Genomic DNA, 27,227 nt, shown 5'->3' with positions numbered 1-27,227 from the left:
GAATCACGAAGAAAAAGCAGTCAGCTTTGGTTTGTTATTATTTTTGTTCTAGGAAAAACATACTTCCCACAGCAACTTTTAAAACTTCCACGTGGCACAGAAGGGGATCAGTTCCAGTTGATATGAGCCTGGACGAAGAGAGGGAGGAAATAACTTGATTGCTTTAGACTTCAGTTCAGCTGGAGTCGAGAGGAAAGAATCAGTGTCCCTTTATTTGGAATTCAGCAAGGAGGTCGTGTTCCTGGTGAGGACAGATCCTCTGCTTGTCTTCTGGAGGTACTGTATGGAGCGCTGCGGGGCAGGCACAAAGCAGGTGGCTTTAGATTTAAAACAGCAACTCTGCTGTTGGTGATAAAAAGCTGTGTTGCTTTCTTGGAAGTATTGCTGCACTTGGAGCATACTGTGTTACAACAGCATGTTCCTCTCTTTTTTGGTGCCAAAAAGGGAGAAATATGAAATGGGAGGCTTCTGGGCTAAACATGACCAAGGCTGGTTTGTGTGTATGTATATATGTGTAGTGGAGGGTTGTTCTGATGTTTAGTGCTGTAATAAGGGGCTTAGAAGATAAAGAGATTGGGTAGATGGAGATATTATGTCAAACTGGGGGACTCTGCCTCCAAGACATATGTAGTTTCAGCCTGTCTATCTCTGGTGCCTAAAGATCAGTTGGGGGATTGAAAACCAGGGGGTGTTAAAGGGGAGGGGGGTAAAAGGCAGGGAAAACTGCTGATCTGTCTGTTCCTGGTTAATTTGGACCAGACCCCCAGGGAATGGGAGGACATTCCCACCTGGAATTCAGATTTTGTGTTGAATATGGCTAAAATTAAACATCTAGTAACAGAGAGTGCAGCTCTGGTATCCTGCAAGGCAGTGCTAAAGCACACACTGTCTGTGCTGCTCTGCTGTCAATTCCAGCATGCTTTCTTCTGGCATCTTTCCTTGATCTTACAAACTGTGTTGACAAAAAGCAATGGGAGATTGTTTCTTCCCCAAGTCTTTATATTCAGAGTATAGCTGCTTCCTCTTTCCTACTCACATTTTCCCATATGGTGACTTTGGAAAATTCCTCTCCGATTTCGTTGGGAAGTGCAGGAAACTCTTGTTGGTAGAGGGTTGCCTGTTACTCTATCTTAATTCTGCTGCTCACATCTGGAAAGGATCTGGCTTGGAAAGCGGAGACTAGCTCTGAGCTCAGCGCATGTAACTGACATGGCATGAGCCGCGGGAGCCTGTGGGGGCAAGAGAAATGTTCTTCTCCATTCATCTGATTTCTGACAGCAAAGGTGAGTTTTTCAGCCCTTTATTTGCTCTTTTACAAGCTGTATTGTCAGACAACACCCAGCAGCCTGCCTTTCAGCTGCAGCTTTTAGAAAGGATATTCAGTGTAAGTTACAAACTCAACCCGTTGATTTTGGAGGAGAGGATGGGTTTGCATCTCTGTGTGTGTCCTCAGAGAATATGCTTGGAGAATAGTACAGAGATGTGATACTTTGGGCATGATTTTGTTGTTTATTGAGGTAACTGTGATCACTGAAAACATACAGTAACTCCCACAGCTTACTTCTTGAGACAGTGCCTTTTGTAGCACTCTGCCTCTGGTGCTGTGCGGCAGCAAAGTGCAGGAATCAGTAGTGGTTCTGTCTAGACTCAGAAAGATGCAACCTCTGAGCTGGTTTAAGTGCAGCTTCTGTCCTTGGGTGGAAGGACCTGATCCAAACCCCACTGACAGCAAAGGAAGAGGGATGATTCTTTCATTCAGGTGGGTTTTGAGCGACACCTTTAGTAAGGTTTCTTAAATAAGGCTTTGGATCAGGCCCATGGGAATGAGCTGAAATGGAATGAGTTACTTCAGGCTTTCTTTGAACTAAAAGAAAATCAGAATTGTGCCTGACTTTACTGCCTGCACTCCAGATGCAAGCAGATGTTTCTACATCCAGAGTGTTCCCCTGTGGCACCAGAGCAGCATGCACTTCAAAGGCATTGTAGCAGAGGCATGCATATTGACAACAGCGGGGTGAGATTGCCTCAGAAATCTTACTGTGCCATAGATACACTATTTCATGTTAATTTTTTAACATCTTTTCACCTCTATGGGTGGAAAAGTCAGATTGTTGAAAATCTATAGAGCTGAATACCAACCATGATGTAGCTGTGCTGTAGGAACAGCGTTGGTATTGTTTTTGGGAGGGCTGGTTGTGACCTGCATGTAAAAAGGGTATTTTTCTTTAGTTTCTTTTGTTTCTATCAGGGCAAGCTGATATATATAAAAAATACTCTGTTAGAAATGTGATAGATCATACTTTCTGATATTATTTCCTCTAAGGTTTCTGAGATTAGGTCACCAAATAGTAAGGATTTTACTAATCCACTGTTGGCATATTCATATGGCTAATTTTGATCTCACTATTAAAATCCAGCTGCCATAGAAGGAACACCATCTGATCTCTGGAATGTTTTATAAAGGAGATTAATTTCATTATGTTCAGCTTTTATAGATACGGAAGCTGTGGAGTAGTGGAGCAGGGGGAGGAGGGATCAAGCAAGCAGTGTTAAATGCTCAAAATCACTCAGCATGCTGATAGCAAATCTCAGGACCAAAGCAAAACCATCCATGAATCAGGATGCTCTGTCCTGTAGTGCCACCTTCTCCAGTTTCATCAAGTATAAGGCAGTGTTTAAAGAAGTTATTTAAGATGTTCGTGACTGTGACTGAGAGCAGGGGCTCTCCAGTGCTTCCCAAGTACCCACAGTCTTTGCACAGCTGCAGCTGGTGCAAAGCCCCGAAGCCCTGTGGGTGTGAACGGAGACGTGCTAGTTCTGATACTGCCAGTCTGGCTCTGGCAGTTTCTTGTTTCTGATGCAAAGAAGGAACCTGGGCTGGCAGAGGTGAGCAGAGCACTTACTTCATAGTACGGTCATGAATCCATTGTGCTTTTTCACCTTCAAAGATAAGCCTAAATAAGACTCTCTCATCACTGTCCAATCCTGTGCAGAATAGCTAAAGGATGCAAGACAAGCCATTACCAGCCCTTACTGCAAATCCTTAAGTATGAAACCTGAGAAGGGCAACAGCGGAGGCCGAGGGGGCTGGACTGGGGCCAGCTGGCCAGTCCTGTAGATATTCAACTTCTGTTTGAGTTATTTTAACCTGCTCCCAGAAAGATAAAGGCTGAACATTAGCCAGGTCTCTAAGGTTCAGATCTGCGCTGTCCAAAATCAATAGGAAGCCCATTTTGTTTTCAGTAGCCATGAGGTTCTGTTATTGTTTGAGGCATGTGAAGCAGCCCCTCTGAGAGACAGCCTGGCAGCACTGGCCGCTCCTTTTCCAGTGCACCTTGTTTACATTCACAAGGAGAGTTCCTTCCCTGTGCACAACTGCGAGGAGCAGCACGGCAGTTACATTGCAGTAACACTGCACAACCTCCTCTATAAACCTCTGGGATCACTGGTGTTTCTCAATATAAAAAAGTAGTAAACGACCTGAGGAGTCAGGGGTGATGCAGGGGATGCTCCCAAACCACCTTGAGAGAATCATAGACTCAAGGAGGTTGGAAAAGGCCTTTAAGGTCATCAGGTCCAACTTGAACTGCCAAGGCCACCACTAACCATGTCACTGAGGGCCTCGTCTACCCGGGTTTTGCGAGGCCGCCACAGCACCCGGGGGAGCGGGAGTCCTGACTCCCGGGGCCACTGGTGCCGCTCTCCCTGCGGGGCTGACCCCGCTGCTCGCTGTCGCTTGCAGGGGCGATGCCGGCCGGCGGCCCGGCGCTGCTGGCGCTGCTGGCCCTGGGCTGCGCCGCCGCCGCCCGCCCGCCCGCACACAACGACTTCCCCGAGCGGCGTGCGCCCGGCTCGGCCCCAGCCTGTCCCCGCGACTGCGGCTGCACCCAGGAGGGCGTCGTGGACTGCGGCGGCATCGACCTGAAGGAGTTCCCGCTGCTGCTGCCCGAGCTCACCAACCACCTCTCCCTGCAGGTAAGCGAGACGAGCGGCGGGCCGCGGACCCCACATGCGGCCTGCCCGCCCGCCTGCCTCAGGGGCCTCTGTGGGCAGTGAGGCCCAAATCCTCACCTTCCCCCGAACCCGGGCCCTTCCTGCTTCTTCCAGCAGCTCCTCGGCTTCGAGTGGGAGGCAGGAGGTGCAGCAGGCCCAGTACTTGTGCTTGACGTGCACTTGGTTATCAGCAGGAATCCTCTCCTCACAGATCAAGGGAGGAACCAAGACAGGAACATTTTCTCCTCCCTCTCTCTCAGCTCCACAAAAAGAATGGTCAAACTAATAATTACTGCTCCTGGTGACATGCCTTTGAAACGGATGGGCTAAATTACTTCATTACTGAGAATTTTTCTGTCAGCACTACATGCTGGTAGAAATGTGAAGGCCATGCACCAGTTCAGAGCAGACCCAGCATACAGACTGGGCAAGGAGCCGAGTGACACAGAGTCACAGAGTCACAGACTGGTTTGGGTTGGCAGGGAACTTAAAGCTCCTCCAGTTCCAACCCCTGCCACAGGCAGGGACACCTTCCACTAGAGCAGCTTGTTCCAAGCCCCATCCAGCCTGGCCAAAGCCATCCATCACCACATGGCACTGCCTGGTGTTGTGCTGCCTGCGGCTGGGAGACTAATGCCATCCTGCAGCAAATGGTTCTGCTGCAGAGACTATGTCTTGTCAGGATAAGGTCATGTGTGGGTATGGGATTAAAGGTAGAAGCAGCAGTCTGTCCTGAGCTTTCAGCAGGTTCCCATGCTCTGTCATTTAGTTAAATGACCACTGTGACCAGCATTTGGGCAGGCGTTCCATCCCTGCCTGTGCTCTGAGACCCAAGGGTATGAGCAGGGCCACAGCATGGCAGCCCTATGGGTGTTCCTCTGGGCAGCAGCAGCACTTCCAGGTTTCCAATACCTCTTTTGGCCCTTAACCAGCTGCTTTTTGTTTATCGCTCCTGTTTGCCAGTTCTGTTCAATGGGTGGAATGCAGATCTTGTTCAGAGCTTTCCATCTGAGTGCAGCATACTCAGAGAAGCTGCAATGTTAGCTGGCACCTTCCTCAGCAGATCTGGCCCAGGCGTGTGCTAGCCATGGCTCCTGCCTCTGCTGCCAAAAGCAAAGAAGCTTTTTGGAGCAGCAGCTGTCACTTTCTATGTATTGGCTTGGCTTCATGCATGGTGGGTTCTTAACTGGTCCCTTAGATGCTGAAACACTAGAATCACTCGTTAATGGTCAGAAATGTTAGTCAGCATGTTAATAAACTTCTGATGGCAGTCAACCAGCAAAAGTGAGCCCAGTTTGGCTCTTCTTGCCCATAAACAGTTGTTTTTAAAACGACCTGTAAATAACAGAAGTAATAAACTTGGAAATCCATGGTGCCAACCTTGTAGCAAATGCTCTGCTGCAGCTATGAGGTTTGGCTGTGGCAAACGGATCACAGGCCTTGCCTGGCACAGTCACACTGTTTGTGTGCTACCAGTGCATAAGCTGGATGTTTCTGGTGATGAGCCTGAGCTACAAAGCTTGGTTCAGGCCTTCAAACGCTGCTGGGTTTGGATGTCTTGGTTTTGACATCTGAGTTTGGCTCACTGTGGAGTGGAGTCTTGACAGTGATTTGACACGGTGGGTTCATTTCCAGATTTCACTGGAGTTCACAGTCTGGGTTTATTGGGATCCTTCTTGGATTACTTTGCTAGTGATTAATACTCTCCATTTTCTTAGAATAATCAGATAGAAGAAATCTTTCCAGAAGAGCTTGCTCGGCTTTACAGACTAGAAACTCTCAATTTGCAAAACAACAGGCTAACTTCAAAAGGTAAGCCAGCAGAGCCACAAAGTGGACAGAGCCTCCACAACACCAGCTTATGCAATGAGACCAGTGACAGCTGATAAGGAAAGCCAGAGAGTGATGGATTAACTTGGTTGGAGTAGTTAGCTATAAGCCTCACTCCTTTGGCCATCACACAGGTCATGGAGGCACTTTATCATCTGAAACATAATACTCAGTGTATAAGAATGCAGCCTTACTGAAACAGTGGAGAAGACCTGGCAGCAGCACTGTGTACTGCAGCGTGAGGTCTTCTCATCCAGGAAACTCCCTCTGGTCCCACAGGCACATCAATACAGTTCACTGGAGAATCAGAAATGTCTACATGCTGAATGATTTCCTTGTGACTGACCTTGTTTCTTAATCCACTTGTTTGGTTCAGGCTAGTCAGTCAGTGCAGTTTAGTCCAGTTCATCCCTCGTTGAATTGGTCTAAGTACAAGTAATATATATTGCAAATCACGCAACTTCTACTCTTCTTATAAAACCATTTTATTTGTGTAGGGAGGTTTTGCTTGCTAAGTCATAGGTGTATTGGAGAAATCGCCAAGTGGTTAGTAAGGAAAGTAAAAGAAATGGAGGAATTGGAATAAATATTAAGAGAAGAGGATATGCAATACAAAAGATATAATTATTGTTAACTTGTGTGTCACCCAGTTACTCTGAATGCTCTTGCTACCCGTACTCCAATAACAGAGAACAGCCTTTATTGAGGATGTGGAAATATTATGCATGGGACCCAAAACACAGCACTCGTACATAGCACAAGGAAAGCTGTGCTTAATAGATTCAGACTTTGACATTATTACCTTTGGGGCTTGGCGTTTCTTTCCCAAGCTTCAGTGCAGCCCTGAGTTTCCAGTATGTTTTGACTTGGGAAATAGCTTCACCTTTGAGTTATGATTATCTAAGTGCCATCATGACAGTAGTTGTGCTTGTGTGATCAGCTGGATGTGGAGTGATTCAGCTGAAAATTAATAATTATTGGGGATGATAAGCTCCAAGTTGGATCAGCTCTCTGAGGCGGATCCTGCATGGCTATCTAGATTGTGGCAGAGCAGAACAAGAGACAAGTTATGACATGCAGGTGTTATGTTACTTTGGTAACATCATGGTCATAGATCAGATCTGATCATTAAACAACCTCAGATTATGCCCTTCCAAGAAAAAGGATTGGCTGATTCATGAGCAAATGACCAACTTCTCAATAGCATGGTGCTGTGAGCGCTGATAATCAACTGTACAACCGAATCAGCACAGCTCTGTACCTGACTCTTGCCACTGGGGTTGGCCACGGAACAAATCAAAATGCTTCCATAGTTAGGATTTTAATGGTCTTCCATTACTATTAACAGTCTGGGGGGGGGGGGGGAGTGGGTTGGTGTGCGGTGTGTGTGTGTATTTGGTGGTTGTGTTTTGTTTGCTTGTTTTTAATTTTAAAAAACCAAACCAGAATCAACAATAGGTCTTTCAATGGCAATAAAAAATACTTAAATCTCACATTAAATGTAATACCTGAGAGGGGAAGCTGCCCTCTGGTATCTTCAGTCATAGAGGCAAGAAGGTGCTGATGTCTCTGATGAGTTATTCCTGTTTTTAAGGGTTGCCAGAGGAAGCATTTGAGCATCTGGAGAACCTGAATTACCTCTACCTGGCAAACAATAAGGTAAGAAGCTCACAAGGCTTTCGTAGTTATTTTCTAACCAGGTGCTGAAAGTTAGACAAGCAAGTCTTCAATTCCTTTAATAAACACATGATACGTAAGTACAGTTGTGCTAAAGTGATATTCTAATGCAGGTTCATCTAGGGTCATGACAATCAGTATGCTGAAAGATTGGAGGGTACACATGCCAGTGTATTTTGAACACTGGTTTATGTGTGCAGCTGGTGAAGGGTTTCCCCTGTATGTAGGGAGGTACAGGGAGCCCCTGTGTTTGTAAATTACCACTGTCTGCAGTAGCTTTTGATGCAGCTGCATGCAGATGTGGTAGCTGCCTGTATGCAAATAAACTGGGGGTTAATTATAGAATCACAGAATGGTTTGGGTTGGAAAGAACCTTATAATCATCCAGTTCCAACCCCCTGCCATGGGCAGGGATGCCTCGCACCAGACCATGTCACCCAAGGCTCTGTCCAGCCTGGTCTTGAACACTGCCAGGGATGAAGCATTTACCATTTCTTTGGGCACCCTATTCCAGTGCCTCACCACCCTCACAGTAAAGAACTTCATCCTTATTTCCAACCTGAACTTCCCCTGTTTAAGTGTAAATCCATTCCCCCTTGTCCTATTGCTACACGTGTTTCATATCTCATCAGAGGAGGCTGGTTGAAAAAATTTGTGAACAAACACATCCCAGTGGTTTAGCCATCAAGATTGATAAAAATCTATGCAGTTTTCCCTGACTCCCATTCTTACTATGTTTGATGGACAGGGGGGATATCCACATGCAATGATACTGTGCAAGTTATGAATTTCTTCTTTTAGCTGCAGTGGTAGGAGCTGGATTTCTGTTTTAATGGAGAAGATCCTAGGTGCTTTCCTATTAATGACCCAAGTTGGATATCCTCACAGAAGCACATCTTTCCTGCCAAGCCTAGGAAATGAAATAACTTCTTGCATACACTTACATATGGGTGGTTCCCATTATGGCTTTCTTTATCCCCAGTGATTGTCCACAAATATTTACTACAGAAGAAACTGGGATGCCACAAAGAAATATAAGTTAAAACATCAGACAGAGGTTCTTTTGTCTACAAGACCCTTCCATCCCTCCATCTCTCTCTCTCAATATATATTTATATGCATGTCTGTATATGTGTTTTATTATCCTCTTAAAATCTGTGACCTTTTCATGTTTTGTTTATATACATGAGCCCACATTTAGGTTTCAGTCAGGCCAAGACACATCCAGAATCACTCCACAGATTTCTGTATAGAGTGATTGAGAATAGAACTCATTCCTCAGTACAGTAACATTGTGTTCTTTTCTCCCTTTCAAGCACCATTTCCATATAACAATCTTGGCAGTTAAGAACTCCATAAAAATGAACAAGCCAGACTGTGACTAATATTCCAGAACTTTGCACTCCAATTTTCCCTGTGTGACAAAACAATGTGTTTGGTTTTTCTGGCTTTACTGCAGAGAGAAAAAGATCCCAAAAGAAAATGCAAACATCAGCGAATGTCAGAACTAGTTATACTGAGAAATTGTGGACCCACAAGAATAACACATTTCTTTATAAGTCCCAAGCCAGGACAAACCAAATTGGCTTCAAACTGCATCCACTCTGCAGCAGGAAACACTGCAGATCAAGTAGCTGTGGTGTCTGGAGGAGAGCAGGGATTTGCTGGTAGTTTGCTCCTTGTTTTATGGATCATCTTAATGCTGCTTTATCTCCAATTGCAATCCCATCAGATGTAGCTCAGTTATCTGCTGTTAAACTAGCATAGTTGGACAGAGAAAAGAAATAGAACAGACTAAAAGCCTTCTGTGGCTTACAGGTAACAAGTACTTCAAGACAAAGACGAGAATGAACGGATTCTGTAATTTATCAGCACGCTCTCATGATTGGGATCTATCGCATAACATCCACACTAAGCCCTGTTAATAGCAGAAGTCTCTTCCACCAAACTATAGACCAGGTTCTGAGCTGTCATTATTATTTACTATAAGCTGATGATTTTGGTGACAGAAGATCTTACATTTCCCCATACCCCCAGAGTGATTTGGGATTCACTTGGACCAGTACTTCTGTCAAAGCTCGTTAGAAGCAAGAAAACTTGTTCTAAAACTGGCAGTAACTTTTGTATAATCCTTGTGAGACCATGGGTTAAGTCATTTGTTAACAGCAGAGAAACACTATTTGCCATATGAAATGGAAGATCCAGCCATAAAGCTGCAAGATAATTGTAGCTGGAGAAACAGGGATTGGTACTGATTAAACAATGTGCTAGACAAAGCTGCTCTGTCACTTCACTTTTTCTAACAGTTGCAGCAGTCCAGCACTAATCCTTCAAGCAGTCAGCCAGTGAGGATCTATTAGTCTCATGACTAAGTGCTGAAATGCCAAAGCAAAGTCCTGAGCAAGTGAAAACTCTTTTGGGATGAAACTTCTCTCTTTCCTCTTTCTTGTGGTTCTGATGGCTCTCATTTCACATATCTGAGCCATGCCCTTTGTTATGTATAAAAGTTATGACCTAATAGACCGTGTTTATGGAGAAAAGCTTTCATGTGCCACTGAGTATGAAAGTGATTAAGTCGGTTTCTTGTGTCTGAATTCCCAATATTATGTCATGGTAGTGTTTTATTTCTGAGGCACTGCCAGAGCTTCCTAATCAGAGATGAGTGCCTTTATCCACCTCCCTGAAATCTCATCTCCCAGATCAGAGATTCCCAGCAAAACCAAGAGCAGGACTGTGGCACATGTAGCAACATGTCAAATGCCTACTGCCACTGCTTACATACTCTCTAGAAACACTGATAGGAGCATGGTTTGTGAGAAAGACCTTTCTTGTGTTTGTGACCCTTAAACATTTAACACAGTTTAAGGATGGAGGTTTTGGCACAGGTGAACATGAAAACCAGTAAATAATGTACTTTAATCTTTTAAAAGCTAGGACTGTATTATGAGTCCAGTAAATTGCAGGTTCATGGATATAGTCCATCAATTGACACTTGACAAATGAGTCAAGACAGATCTAGGCAACATTTAGGTAAGTGGTTCAAGGCTTGGGTTAGGCAGTTCTCCAGTGAAGTGTCTGTTCTCTCACACTTTGTTCATCTTTTAAATATTTCTCAGTTTGCAATATTATTAATAACCAAGTGCAGTTTTATGGTAATAAAAACTTGAAAACTAAGTTTCCTCATCATGTGAGCCTTGCTGTGCCTTGCTGGCTGTAAGGGCTGAGCTCTGCTTCATGCAATGGTGCTGTGAGGAGGAAGATTTACAGATTTGAAGCATTTCAAGCTCGGATGCTTGATCTCTTCCGTTGCCCAGAGTTTCCCATCCTGATCTCAAAGCTTTAGATGACAAAGAATTCAGAATCTCCCTAGAAGAGGTGTTCTCTCCAGAGCCCTTCAGAGTGGATGTAAAATGCTGTAACAGTGGTCTCATTAGTACTATACTTAACATCTGTAACCATGGTAATGGCACCTGCTTACTTCTGTGTGCTCCAGGATCATGTCTACTACAGAACTGTGTTAATGATTTGTTTCCCAAGGGCTTAATTGTGATGCACAAACCTTTTAAGTTTATGCTTCCCAGAAAGCTGTCCCCCAGCCTGTGTATTGTCACCTGTATTCTCGTTTCTAGGTTTGCTGTTAGCAGCCCCTCAGTGAATGGAGCTATTGTATTGTAGAGGTACTCTGTAAGACTGAGCTTTTTTGATCATTATTTTTCACTCCACCAGTTTTTGTTCAGATGCAGATGTTCTTAGCATTATTTTATAAAATCACTGATAAAAATAGCAATAGACCAAGAGTAAACACATTAAATCATCTTGTCAACTGTCAGCTTCTGGAGACAGGACTTTTCTGTATGTTGTTTCTGATACATCACTTGTTTAATGAGCAAAGTACCACTGTATAGTAGGTCTTTACTTTGAAGTCCCATTTGCTTTTCCATCATTTGGCTCAGAAGCATCCCTGCCCTTTGAGAACTTGAATCCTTCATTGAAAACATCATCATAAATAGATACAATATTGGAACAGACATATGAAGTGACACTCCTTCCCTACAGTATACTTTGATAAGAGAGTAAACAGTAGGCCACTGTGGGGTGGGTTGGATTGTTTTGGCACAGCAGGCTGAGGAATTAGGAACAATAATAAGCAAAGTGTTTGCTCTCTGAATAACAGTTTCTTGATTTCTTCCACCAAAAAGGGGACTCCTCCAACCAAAACAAACATTCACTCACCTTGGAACAAAAGTGTCTCCTTCCTGGAGAGATTAGTGAATGAGGACACTTTGTTTTCATTCATGTGATCTGTATTCAGTTTCATTTATTTTTGCCTGTTTAGAGAAAATAAATTTGGAAGTGTTTTGTTGCTGGTCTAATCATTGGTTAAAAGATTTGTTGCATTTAATGGGAATACTCTGGTACATTTCTTTTACAGCTAACAGTGGCTCCGAAATTCCTACCAAACACCTTGATCAGTGCAGACTTTGCAGCCAATTATCTCACTAAGATCTATGGGCTCACTTTTGGACAGAAACCAAACCTGAGGTAAGGGGTCAGGAAGTAAAACAATGACGGTGTTCTGCCACTGCCTGGATGCAGTTGGTGGCTGATAAGAACTATCTGGCTAAACCATGTTATTGCCTACTTAGGGTTTTTGGAAAGAAGCTGCCTGTTTGTTATTCTCAGCATGAAAGATCAAATAATCTCTCAAACAAATACATTCCAAGGGCTTTTCCTAGCTGCCAAGCAGTTTTCATAGATAAAAATTGAGCTGTCTCCATTTTCTTTGTGTGTCAGTTACGAGTTGAAGAGTTTCTCAAAATGGAGAGGAGCTGTTTAGAAATCCCTAGTTTTATAATAAGTCCATTCATTTAAAAATGGAATCAGGTTGAGAGTACAGTGCTTTGCAGTACTCAACTACATTAAAGCTAAGCACCTTCAGAGTGGTTCATACCCTCTGGTGTGGTTTCAAAAGTCTCTCTGCTAGTTTCAGGTTGTGATTTTCTCAGCTGGATCCGGTGCAGCACATTGGCACCTCTCAAACTCAGATGCATGTAGATGACCTCCTGTGAGATATGGTCTTTTCCAAAGGCATTTTGAGGCATAAGGACACCATAGTATCTAAATCCTGCAAAGACAACTCAGGCTCTGTTGGTAGCAATGTACACATCCAAGCTGGGCAGCAGTTAATAATAGCTGACCCAGCTGAGCTCCTAGAGCTCAGTCTTGTGATGAACTGAAGAACTTTCCATTCCTACTGATTCACTGGGAGCTGAATCTACACTGAACTTACTTGGCCTTTAGTCTGGTAGGCACTTGGTGGCTGAAAAGTCTGATTTGCACACCTGTTCCTGGCAATATCTCATCATGTGTTATTTCTTAATCTAAATTGCAGAAGCTGCTGTGTTTTGATTGTGTATTAAGATTCTTGCACTCTTCTGAAATGACTTTCACACTCTCCTATACCAGCACTGCTTTTAATCAGAATAATAACTCATTGATTTCCAAGATTGCTGATATAAAACCCTAACACATACAGTGGTTCCAGTTGGTTTATTTGCCCTCAGTAGAGTTCATGGTCTCAGATGGATTATTTGGAAAGCAAGGTTTTAGGAAAGGCAAATATTTGTGAGTTAAAAGTACAGCCGACCAGGCAGGGTGAACAATATTTTCAGTGTGGCTCTGAACTCCCTGGAGTGTGTGATCACATGATTGTGTTTCCATACCGACCCTTTCCTTCCTTCCAGAAAGATGTTGCCAAATTCTCTGCAACTGGTAAAGAATCCAAGATCAAGTTAGAAAAGCACACTTTGACACTGTGCTCTTGGAATTTTAACCTGCCTCTGCAAGTTTAGGGGCTTGCTGAATCTTGGGGTAAGCACAGGGAAGGAAGAGATAATCAAAGTCAGTAAAATCCTGTCATTTCTTTTGTTAAAAAGAAGTCAAATGAATTCCTTTTGCAGTTAAAGCCAATGAAAAGCAGGAATAACTTCCTAGGTGTCCGTTGCTTTATGCAGAATTAAAACCTGTGTAAGAAAAAATGAATCCATTCTTAAAAATCTGTTTGGAGAAACTCTTCCTTGAATAGTAAAGGCTAAAAGTAAGAAGAGCAAAAGGAGATTAAGAAACCCTCTTTCTCTCAATCCCAAAGGTTCATACAAAACCTGGATTCTTCCAGATTGAGAAATCTGCTCTTCCTATCAGTATTCTTTGCCTGAGTTCTAGGAGTAGAAGAGAAACTGTTTCCTGGGGTATTTCCAACTATCATGGGAACAGAAAGAATGGAGGGGTGAGAGACATCTCTTTCTACATGAGGACATCTTTTCTCACATGAGGCCACCACACTGACATTCTCTCTTTCAAAGCACTGCACAATCCCAGACTTGCACTCAGTTTCTTGTTAAGAAGATAAAGCTACATGTGAAATTAGTATTCATGTGCAGGTTTGGATTCTGAATAGAGCTAAATTTCAGAGAGTATTTGGACCAACCATCTGGTTTTGCATCTGTATTCCTTACTGAATTAAAGGGCACATTTTAAAAGCAGATTGAATCAACTCAAGGAAGGAACAAAAGATTGAAATACAGGTTTTAAACAGCTCTCTCACAGTAAACAACCCCCACACCCTCCCCCCCCCCCCCCCCCCCCCCCCCCCCCCCCCCCCCCCCCCCCCCCCCCCCCCCCCCCCCCAGATCTCACTGTCTGTTTAACTTAATCTTTTTTCTCCTTCCAACAGATCCGTGTATCTTCACAACAACAAACTTTCAGATGCTGGGTTACCTGATAATATGTTCAATGGCTCTAATAATGTGGAGATACTCATCATGTCCAGCAATTTCTTGAAGTATGTTCCAAAGAATCTTCCTCCAGCACTATATAAATTACACTTAAAGGTAATGACAACAAGGTTTTGTATTCTTTTACGACTGTGACAAAGTACTGTGTTTGTACAGCCAAGCCATTTCAGTGCACTTGGAAACATTCCCAGGCCCATTGAAGTCTTGTCTGCTGTATATCCCCAACAGTAGCTGTCTCCCATGCCCTTGCTTTCTGTTCATAAGCAACAGTTTGTTTGTGCAAAACACATGCTCAGAGGGAGCAAAATGCTTTTCTGTTTTCAGGGGAATGTGTTGCCAGTGCCTGTGTGGTAGCATTGCTGGCCTCTTCCCTGCATGTAATGGTATTAATGCATATTATTGCAAGAAGTAGATAATTCTCTATGGCCATCCAGTTGTTGGCTTCCAAGTTAAGTTTGCCACTTATGATGCTGTTTTCTTGACAGCTGCATGCTGGCTTTGCTTGCTAACTCACTTCACACAGACTACTGTTTCCTAGCATCAGTGGTTTTTGTTTGCTACCAACTGGCAATTCAGATGACACAGAGGAAGTTTGGATCGGTGATTCTTTGCTGCTACAACTTCTCCAGCAATAGTGCAGTAGCAGAAGTTGTGGTATTAAGTAGTCTCTAGCATTTTTAATTCCATGTCATCTGATTTTGATAAAAACACTTCATCATGTCTGTGCTAGAGATCTCAGCCTTGTTAATGATGGGAGAGCAGTAGCAGTGGGGAGTCCTGGTTCTACTTCTCTGAGCGTTGACAGCTCCTTGGATGTGTGTAGACTGGAGCCTGTTATCAGCCCTTGGACTTAGGCAGTTCTGTGTTGCCTCCCAACTTTCTTTTCCCTCAAAGGTTTCACCACTAATTCCCATTAAAGTCTTCTAGAAAAGAGGCTTCTTCAGCCTGAAGAAAAGTAAAGGCAAACAGTCTGATCCTTTAAATTGCTGGAATTTCTCCGCAAAGTGTGAAGTCACTAGTCCCCTGCATTGTATTGCCATTTATAGGTGATTATTATCTCCCAAAGGGGCCTCAGACTTTGAGGATTACACTTTGAACTCATATCCTTCCCTGCTGCCACCAATTGTGTTAAGGGCGGAGGGAGAGAAATGAGCATTTTGTTTTCATGTGCACTGCCTCTCCATAGTAACATTTACCTTGATATTTTGACTGAGAAAAAAGCAGGACAATGAGAAATGAGAGATGGCCAGTAGTGGACCAAGACTGTCCAAAAGGTGTACTTTAAATGTGGCAGAACTTTGCTTTTTCTTTCACTATTCACTGAAACACTCAGCCATATCTGTCTGTGATGGCATCCACTTTGTATTAGTTGGCACATGAATCCAGTTAGTCTGTCCATCGCATTTTTGTGTATACATGGATTGTGGGAAGTTTAACAAATTCAGTGGCAGTGTTTTATATATCCTTTTATAATTCCTACAGTTTCTGTATGTAATTTCTAAGTGGATTGTTTTGTTCATGTCTGCCCACTGTCTACTCCAGAGTGACACTAAGGCAATAGAAGTAATTGTTTTGGGATCTACACTGCAGGAACTGCACTTTTTGGAATTCCTGGGAGGGTGGCAGGTTCCCAGCTCCCAATTGAATTCTTCTTTATGGTGAAATCTGTCTTAAAAAATCCAGAAACCTTGAACAAACTCCAGAGATAGTTTCCTGGATCACATTATACATTTACACATAGGTGGGAGGGCTATGAATACAAAATAAAGCTATCTGGGAGGCAGGGGCAAATTCTACCTTTTTAACCCGAAGATTCCATGGGGAATCAATAAAAGAAGCTTGCAATATTTCAGTCTAGTATTTGTATTTATTTCTTAAGCAGAATTGTCATGCTCCCTGAAATATGTCTGGCCCTTTTGAAGTTTGATTGCCTGATGCTGGCTGAGCAGAACCTGAATGTCATGTGTCATTTCATGCCAAATAATGTGCTTTGTGCTTCTTGTGGCTCTAGAACAACAAGCTGGAGAAGATTCCCAAAGGAGCCTTCAGTGAACTCACAGGTCTGCGGGAGCTGTATTTACAGAATAACTACTTGACAAATGAAGGAATGGACAATGAAACCTTCTGGTGAGACTGAGATCTGTAGTTTGTACCTGTGTGTCTTCTGCCTCCTCTGAATGATGTTACACATTCCTCTGCTAAATATATATGAAAAGTCTATGAAGTTCAGATGCTGCCATTCAAAAGCAAGGGTTTGGGTCAGTGGTTTGAATTCCCACTGCAGAATACTTTTATACAAAAGACACAACACTGAACATCAGCCTGCACCATTCCCTGATTGCCACAGACCCAATCACACCAGCTACTGAATGCCTTCTGGGAAAAGGCCACCCAGAACAGTGTTTAAAGCTGGTCTTTGGTCTTCCAAACTAGTCAAAAGTGATGTTACTTGTGACTTCCCAGTTTCAAGGACAGATCATTAGAAGTTAAGGCCAAATCTTCATCTTTGCTAAAGCCACTTCTGTGTTTCTGGGAAGATGACTTGAAAGCAGCCACGGAAAGACAGCAGATGACTGCTGGAGTAGGCAGGGGTGCAGTGGTGCTGCTCAATAGCCAGGTGGCTGCAAAAGCTTTGCTACAAACTGGTGCAACAGAAATAGCCTTGGGATGTCCTAATTTTAGCTTGGAACTTAGCACTTCAAAAAGTTAAGGGTGTCTCTGCCTGCACTGAGTGCTGCCCTTCTTCCATCTGAGCATCCAAGTCATCTGTCCTGCCATAAATTCTGTAAACTTTTCTAATGTCCAGACATGAAAATGTATCAAACTGTGCTTTCTTTTTCCACATCCCACTCCCAGAGACCTCCGTTAGCAATTTACCATAGCTGTGTTGTGTCCACCTCCAGGTCGTGTTGGACATAGCATTTCTGTTAAGACTTTCATAAACAGAGTACAGAGGCTATAGCCAAAGCACCAGTCACAACGGGGGGGTGGATTTTGCTCCTGGCTCTCATGATACTGACTGTACACCACAGCATAGAGCTTCTGAGATGTACCCAAGCAGGGAAAACATTTCAACTTGCAGCAATGAACTGCTTGATCCAAAGAGTATTATTTGCTCATTCAGAGCATGCTTGGATAGTCATGAATAGCAGTGTAGTAACCAGTAAGTAATGTCTGTAATGCATTAGTTCTTGCATTTCCTGAAAACTTTCTAGTCATCTGTAGAGGGTTATGTAGTGCCATGTGCAGATTAAAAGCCTCATTTGAACTGAAAAACTGACTTGAAATGAAAGGGAATACAGGGAGGGCTCCTCAGTCCTGGCATAAAACACCACTGATCCACATCCAGTTGGTATAAGTGGCTGGTCTGGGGATTTATTTTAGCTTCAACTGAGTCCATGGAATCCAGATTCAGTAGCTTACACAAAGCAGCTCTAGCCCTGACTCACTTCCGTAATGCTGGAGGGTCAGGAGAAGTTCACCATCTTAGTTGAGGCCACTGAATTGAGCATTTCTGCTTTTCCTAAGAGTAATATTTTATCATCTGGAAAGCAGAACCTTAATATACACTTTAAGAGTGACAGAAAAACTCATGCTCAGGCTACATTTCTGTGAAACCAATGGCTAAATTCTGTGTTCTAATGGCACTCCCATAGCACCTTTCTTGTGGTACTGGTTCACTGAAGTTGCTCACATGTTGCTATCTATGGTGTCAAATGAGAGAACAGTAGACTACAAAACTGATCTTGGGTCTCAGCCCAGAAGCAGGCTGGATGTCTGTGGACTCTAGCAGGTTCTCTTGCGAGTGTGGCTGGGGAGCAATGGCAGCACCTAGTTCTAATCCCTCATGGCTCCTTGTTTTGCTGTCCACATCAGTCACATCATGAGACCAAAAAGGGCAGCAATGGGAGCTGTGCTGGGTAAAAAGACTTTAAAGCAGAGATTGTAAAATCTATGGGGAAGTTGGTTATTGTTTCACCTTGCAGAATCTAAATGGAGAGTGTTTTCTTTCCTTCTTTCCCAAGGAAATTGTCTAGTCTGGAATATCTGGATTTGTCCAGCAATAACCTTTCACAAATCCCAAGTGGTTTACCTCGAAACATCGTCCTCCTTCACCTGGAGAAGAATGCAATTAAAGTGATTGGCAGAGATGTCTTGACCCAAATTAAGAACCTAGAGTATCTTCTCCTCCACAATAACAAATTAAAAGCCCGAGGTATTCACCCATTAGCCTTCCACGGCTTAAAGAAGCTGCACACTGTCCACCTGTACAACAACATGCTGGAAAGGATTCCCAGTGGGCTGCCCCGGAGAGTGAAAACACTTATGATCCTTCATAACCAGATCTCTGAGATTAATAGGAATGACTTTGCTACCACTTACTTCCTTGAAGAGCTGAACCTGAGCTACAATAAGATCAAAAGTCCCCAGATCCATCGGGAGGCTTTCCGTAAACTAAGACAACTAAAGTCCTTGGATCTCTCTGGAAACAACCTCAACACGGTGCCCTTTGGCTTTCCAAAGAATCTGCAGATTCTGAAGCTGAAAGAGAATGAGATAAGCATCATCCCAAAAGGGACTTTGTCTGGGATGACAAAGCTGCGGGAATTATATTTGAGCAACAATAAACTGAAAGTAAATTCAATTTATTCAGGAGCATGGAGAGAACTCAGCAGTCTCCAGGTAAAACATCACCTTCTCTAATTGTTTTAGTGATGCTGATGCCCTTGTCTGTCTGCTTAAGCCAGTTTGTGTGCCACCAATACTAGATGTGCTTGGGCCTCATGTTTGGGGCTTGTAAATGCTATGCCTTCTGTTTCTAGAGTAAAAATGACGTGCTATTGTGCCAGAGGTGGGTGCCTCCCACTGCTGAACAGGGTGCTAACTTTGGGAAGTGTAAAAACAGCTTTGTTTTTGAACCCTAATGGTGTCCTATATTTCTAGATTAGTGAAATGTTGTCATTATAAACTGAAACTAGGCCTTTCAAATAGCTTGTCTCCCAGAAGATTTAAAATCAGCTCTGAAGAGAGACAGCAGGAGGAAGGAATGCATAAACAAAACCACTCTTAATTCTCAAAGCCCCCACATCAGCTTATAGTCAGACAGGCCAAGCTGCAGGATTTAGCAGCTGAGCTGGCTAAGGCACCTGGATAGCCTCTGGGAGGCCTGGATTCAGTCAGCAGCCTTCTAATTTGCTTAATTGTTAGAGAAAGTTAAACACAAGCCATAAGGCAGGCAGGAGAATCACATTTGAGCTGTGCAAAGTATCCTTTCAGTGTTGTTACACTACCTGAAGGATTTGTCTGCATTTCCTTTTAGGCAACAGCCTGTTTCCTGCAGTGAAAAGTATTACCTGTGTCATATAGCAACCATCTAAGGGTGCATATGGTTAGGTCACTGTACAGGCAAAGTTTGCACATCTCAGATTAAACCAGGTATAAGGGACATGGAGCGTATGTCACATTGGCTCCTAGTGTGTTCTCAGATAATGCAAACATTTATCTGTATGAACCTTTCCCTTTCAGTTGTTTCTGGGAATAAACAATAGCTGGTTTTTCTGTTAATGTGAATCAGCAATGCAGCAATAGTATCTATAGAGCTTTTGGCTTGCATCAGCTGCAGATTTGGTCTTTAAGAATACTTTTGGCATTTGTCTGGTACCTCACTGATAGGTATAGGGGTGTATGTATGTGTGTGTGCATGCAAATACATCTAAGGTGAAAAGGAGCATAGAAGGAAGATGCTTTTGAGAAACACAGGTGCTGGAATTGACAGGCACTGTCATTTGGGTTGGGTCTTCCTTCAAACAAAAATGGGTCTTAAGACCTGTTAGGCAGCATTGGTTGTTGGCTGGAATGACATGCTCTGGTTCTCCAAAGGCCTGATTCATAGTTACTTCATGTTACTTTTATTCTGCTGTCACTCCCTGGTAGTCAGTGTCAGTACTGCTGTATCAAACATTGGTCTTTCAGTTCAAGCCCTGTTTATGTTAAATAAGGTTAAGATAATAGCGCATACTTAAAATCTGATTAGACTAATGGTGCATTTTTGGCTGTTGCTTTTTTCTGGAACAGCATTCCTACTTGTAATTTATTTCTATGACAGTATATTATGAATCTTTTTAATGTTAAAGGCTTAAATATGCCATTGGTTTATGAGCTGGTGCACTGGAGTGGATTTGAAAACAACCATCACATAAGATCCTGATGGTGCATGTACTTAGCATACGCTTTGGTCCACACTGTTTCCATGGAAATCACTGAAGACTATCTGCAATTGCAGAGGCAGACATTTACATAATTGTTTGCCACATTAGGATTATGTGGGGAATAAACCCACTGAAATCATGACAGTCATTTGCAGAAGTATAGCTTTGAATAATGTGCAACTAGCGTGTCAGCTTGGTGCAATGAGAGTGCCACAATACAGGACAACAAAACACTTATATTGATCCATTTTCTTGCATAAAATCCCTGGCCTTTAGTCCTGGTGTTTTCATACAATTTCTGTGTTAGAATATTTGCAGATGTTTTTATGTGTAACTCTAGTCACTAACCTTAGCTAGGGAAGTGTTTTCAGGAGCAGCGTCTTCCAATGACTTCTCATGCAAATCTGAAACGCAGTCTGCTTTTAATTCATGTAAAGCAGGCATGGGCTAAAGCTTGGGGGAAAGAAACGCTGGGACTCCTAAACAAAACAACATGATGTCTCATGCAAAATCATGGTGCTAAATTGTAGTGTAAGAGAGCAGAATTGTCATGGCCACACTTAACGCTGATGCAAATTAGAGATAGTTTAAATTAGTTTATACTATAATAAATATCACTTCAGCTTTTCCACCACAAACTCAAACTGCACCTTTTTGCATGGCTGACAGTCTGCAATTGCCGTATCTGTATTTGCCTGACCTCACCAGAAGAGAGTTTCTGCAGCAGACTCACCAAAGTGCCATCTGCAAAACAGAGCCTTATTTCCAGATGATTTTCAGACACATCAAGTCCTGGATAAGCTTTGCATAAACATCTCACTTATGCAATGTTAACATATTAAGTTTTCTTTAAGTGCATATATATCTTCATATAAGTATTTTATAGACTTGCATGTATGTGTGTGTGTGTATGTGTATATATATGTAAAACAATGGATAAACTTCCAAAGCAGGAGGGAGTGTGTATAGAGCCAGCCTTTGGAAGCTCATTTGTTGTCAGATCTCTTTTTGGAGTGCTGCCGATATTTAAATTCAGCCATTTATTCGACCCCTTGCCTGTTTCTTGCAGTCACTAGACATGGCTGGCAACCAGCTGACTGCTATCCCATCAGACCTGCCAGAATCTCTGGAGTATCTCTATCTTCAGAACAACAAAATCACAACGGTTTCAGAGAGTGCTTTTGAATCCACACCCAAAATAAAGGGGATTTACCTCAGGTAAGGACAAGTTTCCACTTCAACACACAAGGTTTTTAGTTCTTCCTCCACTTTATAATGGCTTACTTTTTGGAAAATACTTAAAACCCTACCTTCCAAAATAAGCAACTTTGTTTTCTAGTAGTGTACACTGAAACTGCGTTCATCTGCTCAGAAGAGACATGGCTACACATAATAAGCTCTTTCTGTTTGGAGAGTGTGTCTTTTCTGTGCTTGTTAGAACGGATTAGGCATGTTAAAAATTCTAGGAAATTAGTGTTTAACATTATGTCATACTCCAGTGTTCAGCTGTGAGCTCAAAGTTTATACTCTGCTTGTAACACCACAGCTTTTCTTGTGTCCTGGATTTTGACAGAATCCCCCTTGAGCGAGGCGTGAATGACTAATCTTGGAGTTGTGCACATTCCCTTGACAGCTTTGTCAGAAATAAATGGCAAGTTACAACTTATGCAGCTAAGTTTAGAAGCTTTTTTATCCTATTCAGTCAGCTGGATGAGGACTTTGTTTTTATAGGTGACAGATACAGACCTTTTTTACATATGGTATAAACTCTCAGTAATGTAACTGGTTTAAGCAGAAATCAATACCACAAGAAGTGAAGCAAGAATCTATTCCAGTAATATATACAGTTTTAATCTGATTGAACATTACTGAAAATATTGCTTAGACTTAATCTATGAACCCTTATGGAACATTTCATTAAGCTGATCCAATGGATGTGTTCAAAGAACCTAGGCTGCCTGCTGCACAAGACTAAATACGGCCTTATTTTGTCTGCATGCAGTTAAACTGTGCTGAGGAGTTCTGAAGCATACCTTTTTGGATGAACGATTCCATACCAAGCAAATAAAATTACAAAGTCTGGTGTAAATTAGAGCAGTCTGTCTATTCAGCTGCTCACATTTATGAGATTTTCGTGAATGCTTGGATGCAACCCAGAAACCACATACCACATTCTGTATTTCTAGCTAAAGAGAAAAAAAGGAATTTGCAAAACTGTTTGGCTGATGTATTTAGGAGACAACTCCACCCAAGCTATATTTCTTAATGAGAGGCTATTAATCACTGCAATGCTGTGAAACAACAATATACATCTGGAATATTAGACAGAATATGATTTGAAGCTTGTTCAAGAGTAACAGACCAAACAGTATAGGTGAGAGCTTCTTAAATTGCAGATTAGTTCTTGGAAACCCAAATAACAGATGAAAACTTACTGCATGTTGCTTTGTTTCTAAAGCGATTCTTTGTGCCAGTATTTTGAATTTCGTGGAAGAAGAATTAAACTATCAAGGGATGACACTGAATCTCATGAAAAATCAAGTTACACTTTGAAATGTGGGCTGTGGAGCAGAAGCCTGTGCTCTGTGTGAAGGAGAAAGCAGAATACCAAGAGAAAGAATTTGTGGGGGTGGAATTCCAATATTATGATTTTTTTCCTTCCAGAATACAGTTGTAGAAGGAGGAAGAAGGGCTGAGAAAATTAGGAGGTTTTTGAAAGCTTGGTTAGTGAACTTGTAATCAATGGGAGATTCTAAATGTTTCCCAATATTTTCCTGCAAGGTCCTTTGTGATGGTAGAAAGTGCTGTCAGCAAACTTTTTTCAGTCATTTCATCTCCCTGCTTACAAATCAGAACCTGCTTTCCCTTCCCTTTCCCATCCAGAGGAGTAAGTACTCCTGGAGTGCTGTTGTGAGTCAGTGTAAAGTTAAGAGTAACTTGTGTCACTGTAAGAATGCAACTAGGGTTAGAGTAACTGCAGAATAGTTTCATCCTACTCTATGCGTTTCTGTGTTGGATGTGAAAATGGGTTTATTTTAACAGGAAGGCCCTTTTGTTTGTTTAAAGGTTTAATAAGATTGCTGTTGGAGCACTGAAGGAAAGTATCTTCCAAAACCTAAAGCACTTACAAGTCCTGGATATTGAAGGGAACCTTGAATTCAGCAACAGTTCTAAGAATAAGGATGACTCAGAAGAGGAAATGGAAGATGAGGAAGAGGAAGAAGAACTGAGATAAAACATGAACTCACACAATCACATCATGTGGCAGGTAACTCTAGTTTAGTTAAATCAAGGACCCAGTCCTCAGACTCTTGTTTCAATAATTCCAGTTTACAAGTATGATTGAAATATAACAAGTGGGTGTCTGAACTGCAGAATCAAAAAGATTGAAAGTATGTAATTTTGTAAAATGGAACGGTATATATCTGGTTTTCATCAGAGGCAGTGAACTGTTCGTAGTGACCTCTGCTTAGAGCTACAACAGACACAAAAGCTAAATATGAAAGTCATTATTTAGTAATTCTGATAACAAAAATAAAAGAAAAGGTCTTTAATATTTTTAAGCAACTGGTTCAGAAGGAAAATAGAACTAAGTGTGAAAATTACTGAATGCAGAAGACCATGTGAGCTGAAAATGGATTAAAAAATTAGACATTAAAAGAAGATAGATCCATTGGTGTCCATTAAACATGGCATTAAGATTACAGCCTCTATCTCAAGCAGACCTTACGTCACTGACCACTTGGAGTGGGAAGATAATGCTATACTTGGCATATTTCTTAAGGAAAGGATGCCTACTGCAGGTCACTTTTGGAGACAGTATGTAGGGCTGGATTAACCCCTGGTCCAGAGCAGCCAGTTCTCACAGCAGCCTGTGCTTTGTGCTTTTTGGTAAGTCTTGGTGAGGTTTTCATGGCTCACTTCACCCAGATTCACTGAGAGGCATCTGGGCAGTGAGTTTGCACTGGTAACTGAAATTAAGATCTTGGTATTCCATAAGCAATCTGGCCAGCCACTCAATCTCTCTAGAAGAGAAGAGAAGAATCTCTTCTCTTTTCAACTGCAGAAGAAAAGATGAAGGGAGAATAACGTTTGAAGACTCTCCAATTTTTTTTCAATATGAAAAATGGGGATCTGCTTAGTGCATCTCTTAAGCATTTTGTCTTCAAAGATGATGATGAGGTTCAAGACACTACTCTCTACTATTGGAGGTCTAAATTCTATGACTTGAAAGAAAAAAAGGTTTAAGTTTTTTATTTTGTCCCTAATAAACATTTTGTCATGGAGAATGACATAAGGAATTGCTAGGAATAGTGCTAATACATTGAAAAGGTAATGAGGCCTGAAAAGAGCAGAAGTTACTTGGCAAGTCAAACATCAGACCTCCTGGCTGGGCTATATGAAAACTTTGTGAGAGAAGAAATAATTCATATCTGCAAATTTCAAGTACACATAACTTCTTAATCAGTACATCTCTGGTTTAGTTCGGGGCATGTGTAGCATGTCAGCAGGTACTAAGTTTAGCATATTCTGAATTCTGTATTCCATTATATAACTGATTTTGTTTTTCTGATTTGCAGGAAAGCATATGGAAAATTACATATATGTCTGTGTGTAGATATCTATACAGATATACAGAGAACACTTAGCAAAACGTGCAATGAATTACGCAGAAACTGTCATGGCACTGGGCCAGGCTTATGGAAGACAATGTGTTACAGTGCCTTATTCAGGGGGAGACCCTGAATGCCTTTCCAAAGCTTCCAAATCATCTTATACAAGACCCAGGATCATAAGGGATTGCTCTGGAACTCACAAAAGCTGGCTTTTGTTTCTTCTGTTTCTCTTCCTTCACTGTTTCCATCTGTAATAACAATATGGAACTGTTTTGAAACATGCCTTCAAAGGCTGTTTTTGTCACTGCATTTTAAATGAACCATGTATATGCTTCTTTTCTTTTCCTCCACCCCAAAGAAGCTGTTACTGATCAGGAGAGATGGATATTTGCAATAGTTTCACGTGTGGAGCAGTATAATGGGGCATTTTGGCCATCGAGCAGCAGTAATAATTCTGGATGCAACTATTCCTCTGTTATAACAATGTGTATATTTGGATGAGAAAAACAAAGTAAGGCTGGATCCCATAATATTTTATCTCTACTGCCAAAACCTGCAGTATATTCCTGTTTTAGAAAGTTTTTAAGATAAAACAATTGCTCTTGTGAATATATATATATATATAAAATCTGTATGTCTGCCTTCCAGAGCTCTGGTAAAGTTTCTGTCTTGGTGTTGTTTGCCCATGTGGCAGTTGTGTAAATGTCTCTGAAGGTATACCCAGAAGGTTGAGTAACAATATGCAGCTTAATATATGTGGTAGAATTTTTCACATATTGTAGATCATTCACATTAAGAGTCAGAAGTGAGACAACTAAAACAAAATGGGTAAGTCAGTGTGGGATGTCTGAGGAGAAAACTGTTAAGTGTCAAGAGCAATTTGTTTAGTTCCAGTCTGGAGCCAGGACCTGCTGTCATACTCTTTTAGAGTCTCACCTATTTTATGGTGTTCAATATTCTCAGCTCCTGTTGGAATCATGGAAATTAAACAAACCAAGATAAAGAAGACCTATAGAGGTACCTGGATAGCAAGTTTCTTTTTTGATTAAAATATCCTTCATCTGAGGCAGCTAATCTGCTTGCTGAAATGGTCTTTTCTTTTGAGGATTTCTGACTGAACACATGTTGTTTTGCATACTGCATTCCAGGATTTACTTGGAAACACAGTTGGCTCCATTTTTTTAACAGCTGTTTTTCCTGCTGGAGAAGATCTAGTTCCATGCTCTCTCTTTTCATTCCCATAGCACATGACAGTCATTTCAGGCTGATATTTCCTACCTTCGACAATTCAACACAATCATGAATCATAGAAGGAAAGATTGCTTCCTGAAAAAAAAACAACCAAAACCAAAACTTTACGCTAAAAATTGCAAACACCCCCTCCCCTTTTTTAATTCCTGCTATACAGCTGAGCAATAAAATAGCTTTACAACTGAATTTTGGGATAGATTTCTATGTAAAATCTTTACAGAATACAGCTAAAATCATTTAGCTATCTCCAGCAAACCCCAGTGGAAGTTTTGCTGGCCAATTTATTATACTCCTGAAGAAGCTGAGAGTGTGCAGATTTGTACAGTTTTGTGGATAACAGTGAAATCAGCTTTAAACTGCAGCCCTTTATACATGATTCTGTGAGAAGTCAGATGCCCCAGACTCCCTTTGAATCCCTTGAGAGTCTGATGTGGTAAATTAGGGGTGAAGGTACATTTTAGCACCTTGTAAAATCAGGCCTAGAATTTCAGGCTGATAAATAACACTGTTCAACTTCTTAATCAAGTGACAGCTTTTGCCAAAGGACACCTACCCACAGTATGTCCTATAGGCCAAGCAGAGTTGGGAAACCTTTTCCAAGTTTGTTTCAAGCTAATTGCACACAGAATCTGTCCTTTAAAGGAGAGAATGGTTTCAATCAGAGGGAAGAGGAAAAAAGAAGATACCTCTATTCCCTGGTAAAAACCTCAAAACCCAAGAGGAATGTCTGCTGATTGTTGTCCAAGAGATTGATGAGAGAGAACCACAGCCTTGGTTCCTCACTTACCTGGTATCATCACCTATGATACTGGACATAAAGCTATCAAAGCAAAATGGTAGTTTCTTTCTTTCAGAGG

General features: G+C 42.0%; 1 protein-coding gene across 1 annotated transcript; it reads left to right on the top strand.

The window, feature by feature from the left end:
- The first annotated feature begins 3,747 nt into the window (after positions 1-3,747).
- PODN (podocan) lies at positions 3,748-25,766 on the top strand. The gene is made up of 10 exons (XM_031050773.2): positions 3,748-3,975; positions 5,712-5,805; positions 7,418-7,482; positions 11,933-12,042; positions 14,234-14,390; positions 16,306-16,421; positions 18,320-18,977; positions 21,573-21,721; positions 23,570-23,771; positions 25,084-25,766. The coding sequence occupies exons 1-9, from the start codon at positions 3,748-3,750 to the stop codon at positions 23,736-23,738; spliced, it is 1,746 nt and encodes a 581-aa protein (XP_030906633.2). The 3' UTR covers positions 23,739-23,771; positions 25,084-25,766.
- Positions 25,767-27,227: the final 1,461 nt, after the last annotated feature.

This window comes from Melopsittacus undulatus, chromosome 6, assembly GCF_012275295.1.
Source record: "Melopsittacus undulatus isolate bMelUnd1 chromosome 6, bMelUnd1.mat.Z, whole genome shotgun sequence".
NCBI classification, from domain to species: Eukaryota; Metazoa; Chordata; class Aves; order Psittaciformes; family Psittaculidae; genus Melopsittacus; species Melopsittacus undulatus.
The sequence above is the reverse complement of the archived record's forward strand: the minus strand, read 5'-3'. Positions and strand labels throughout refer to the sequence as shown.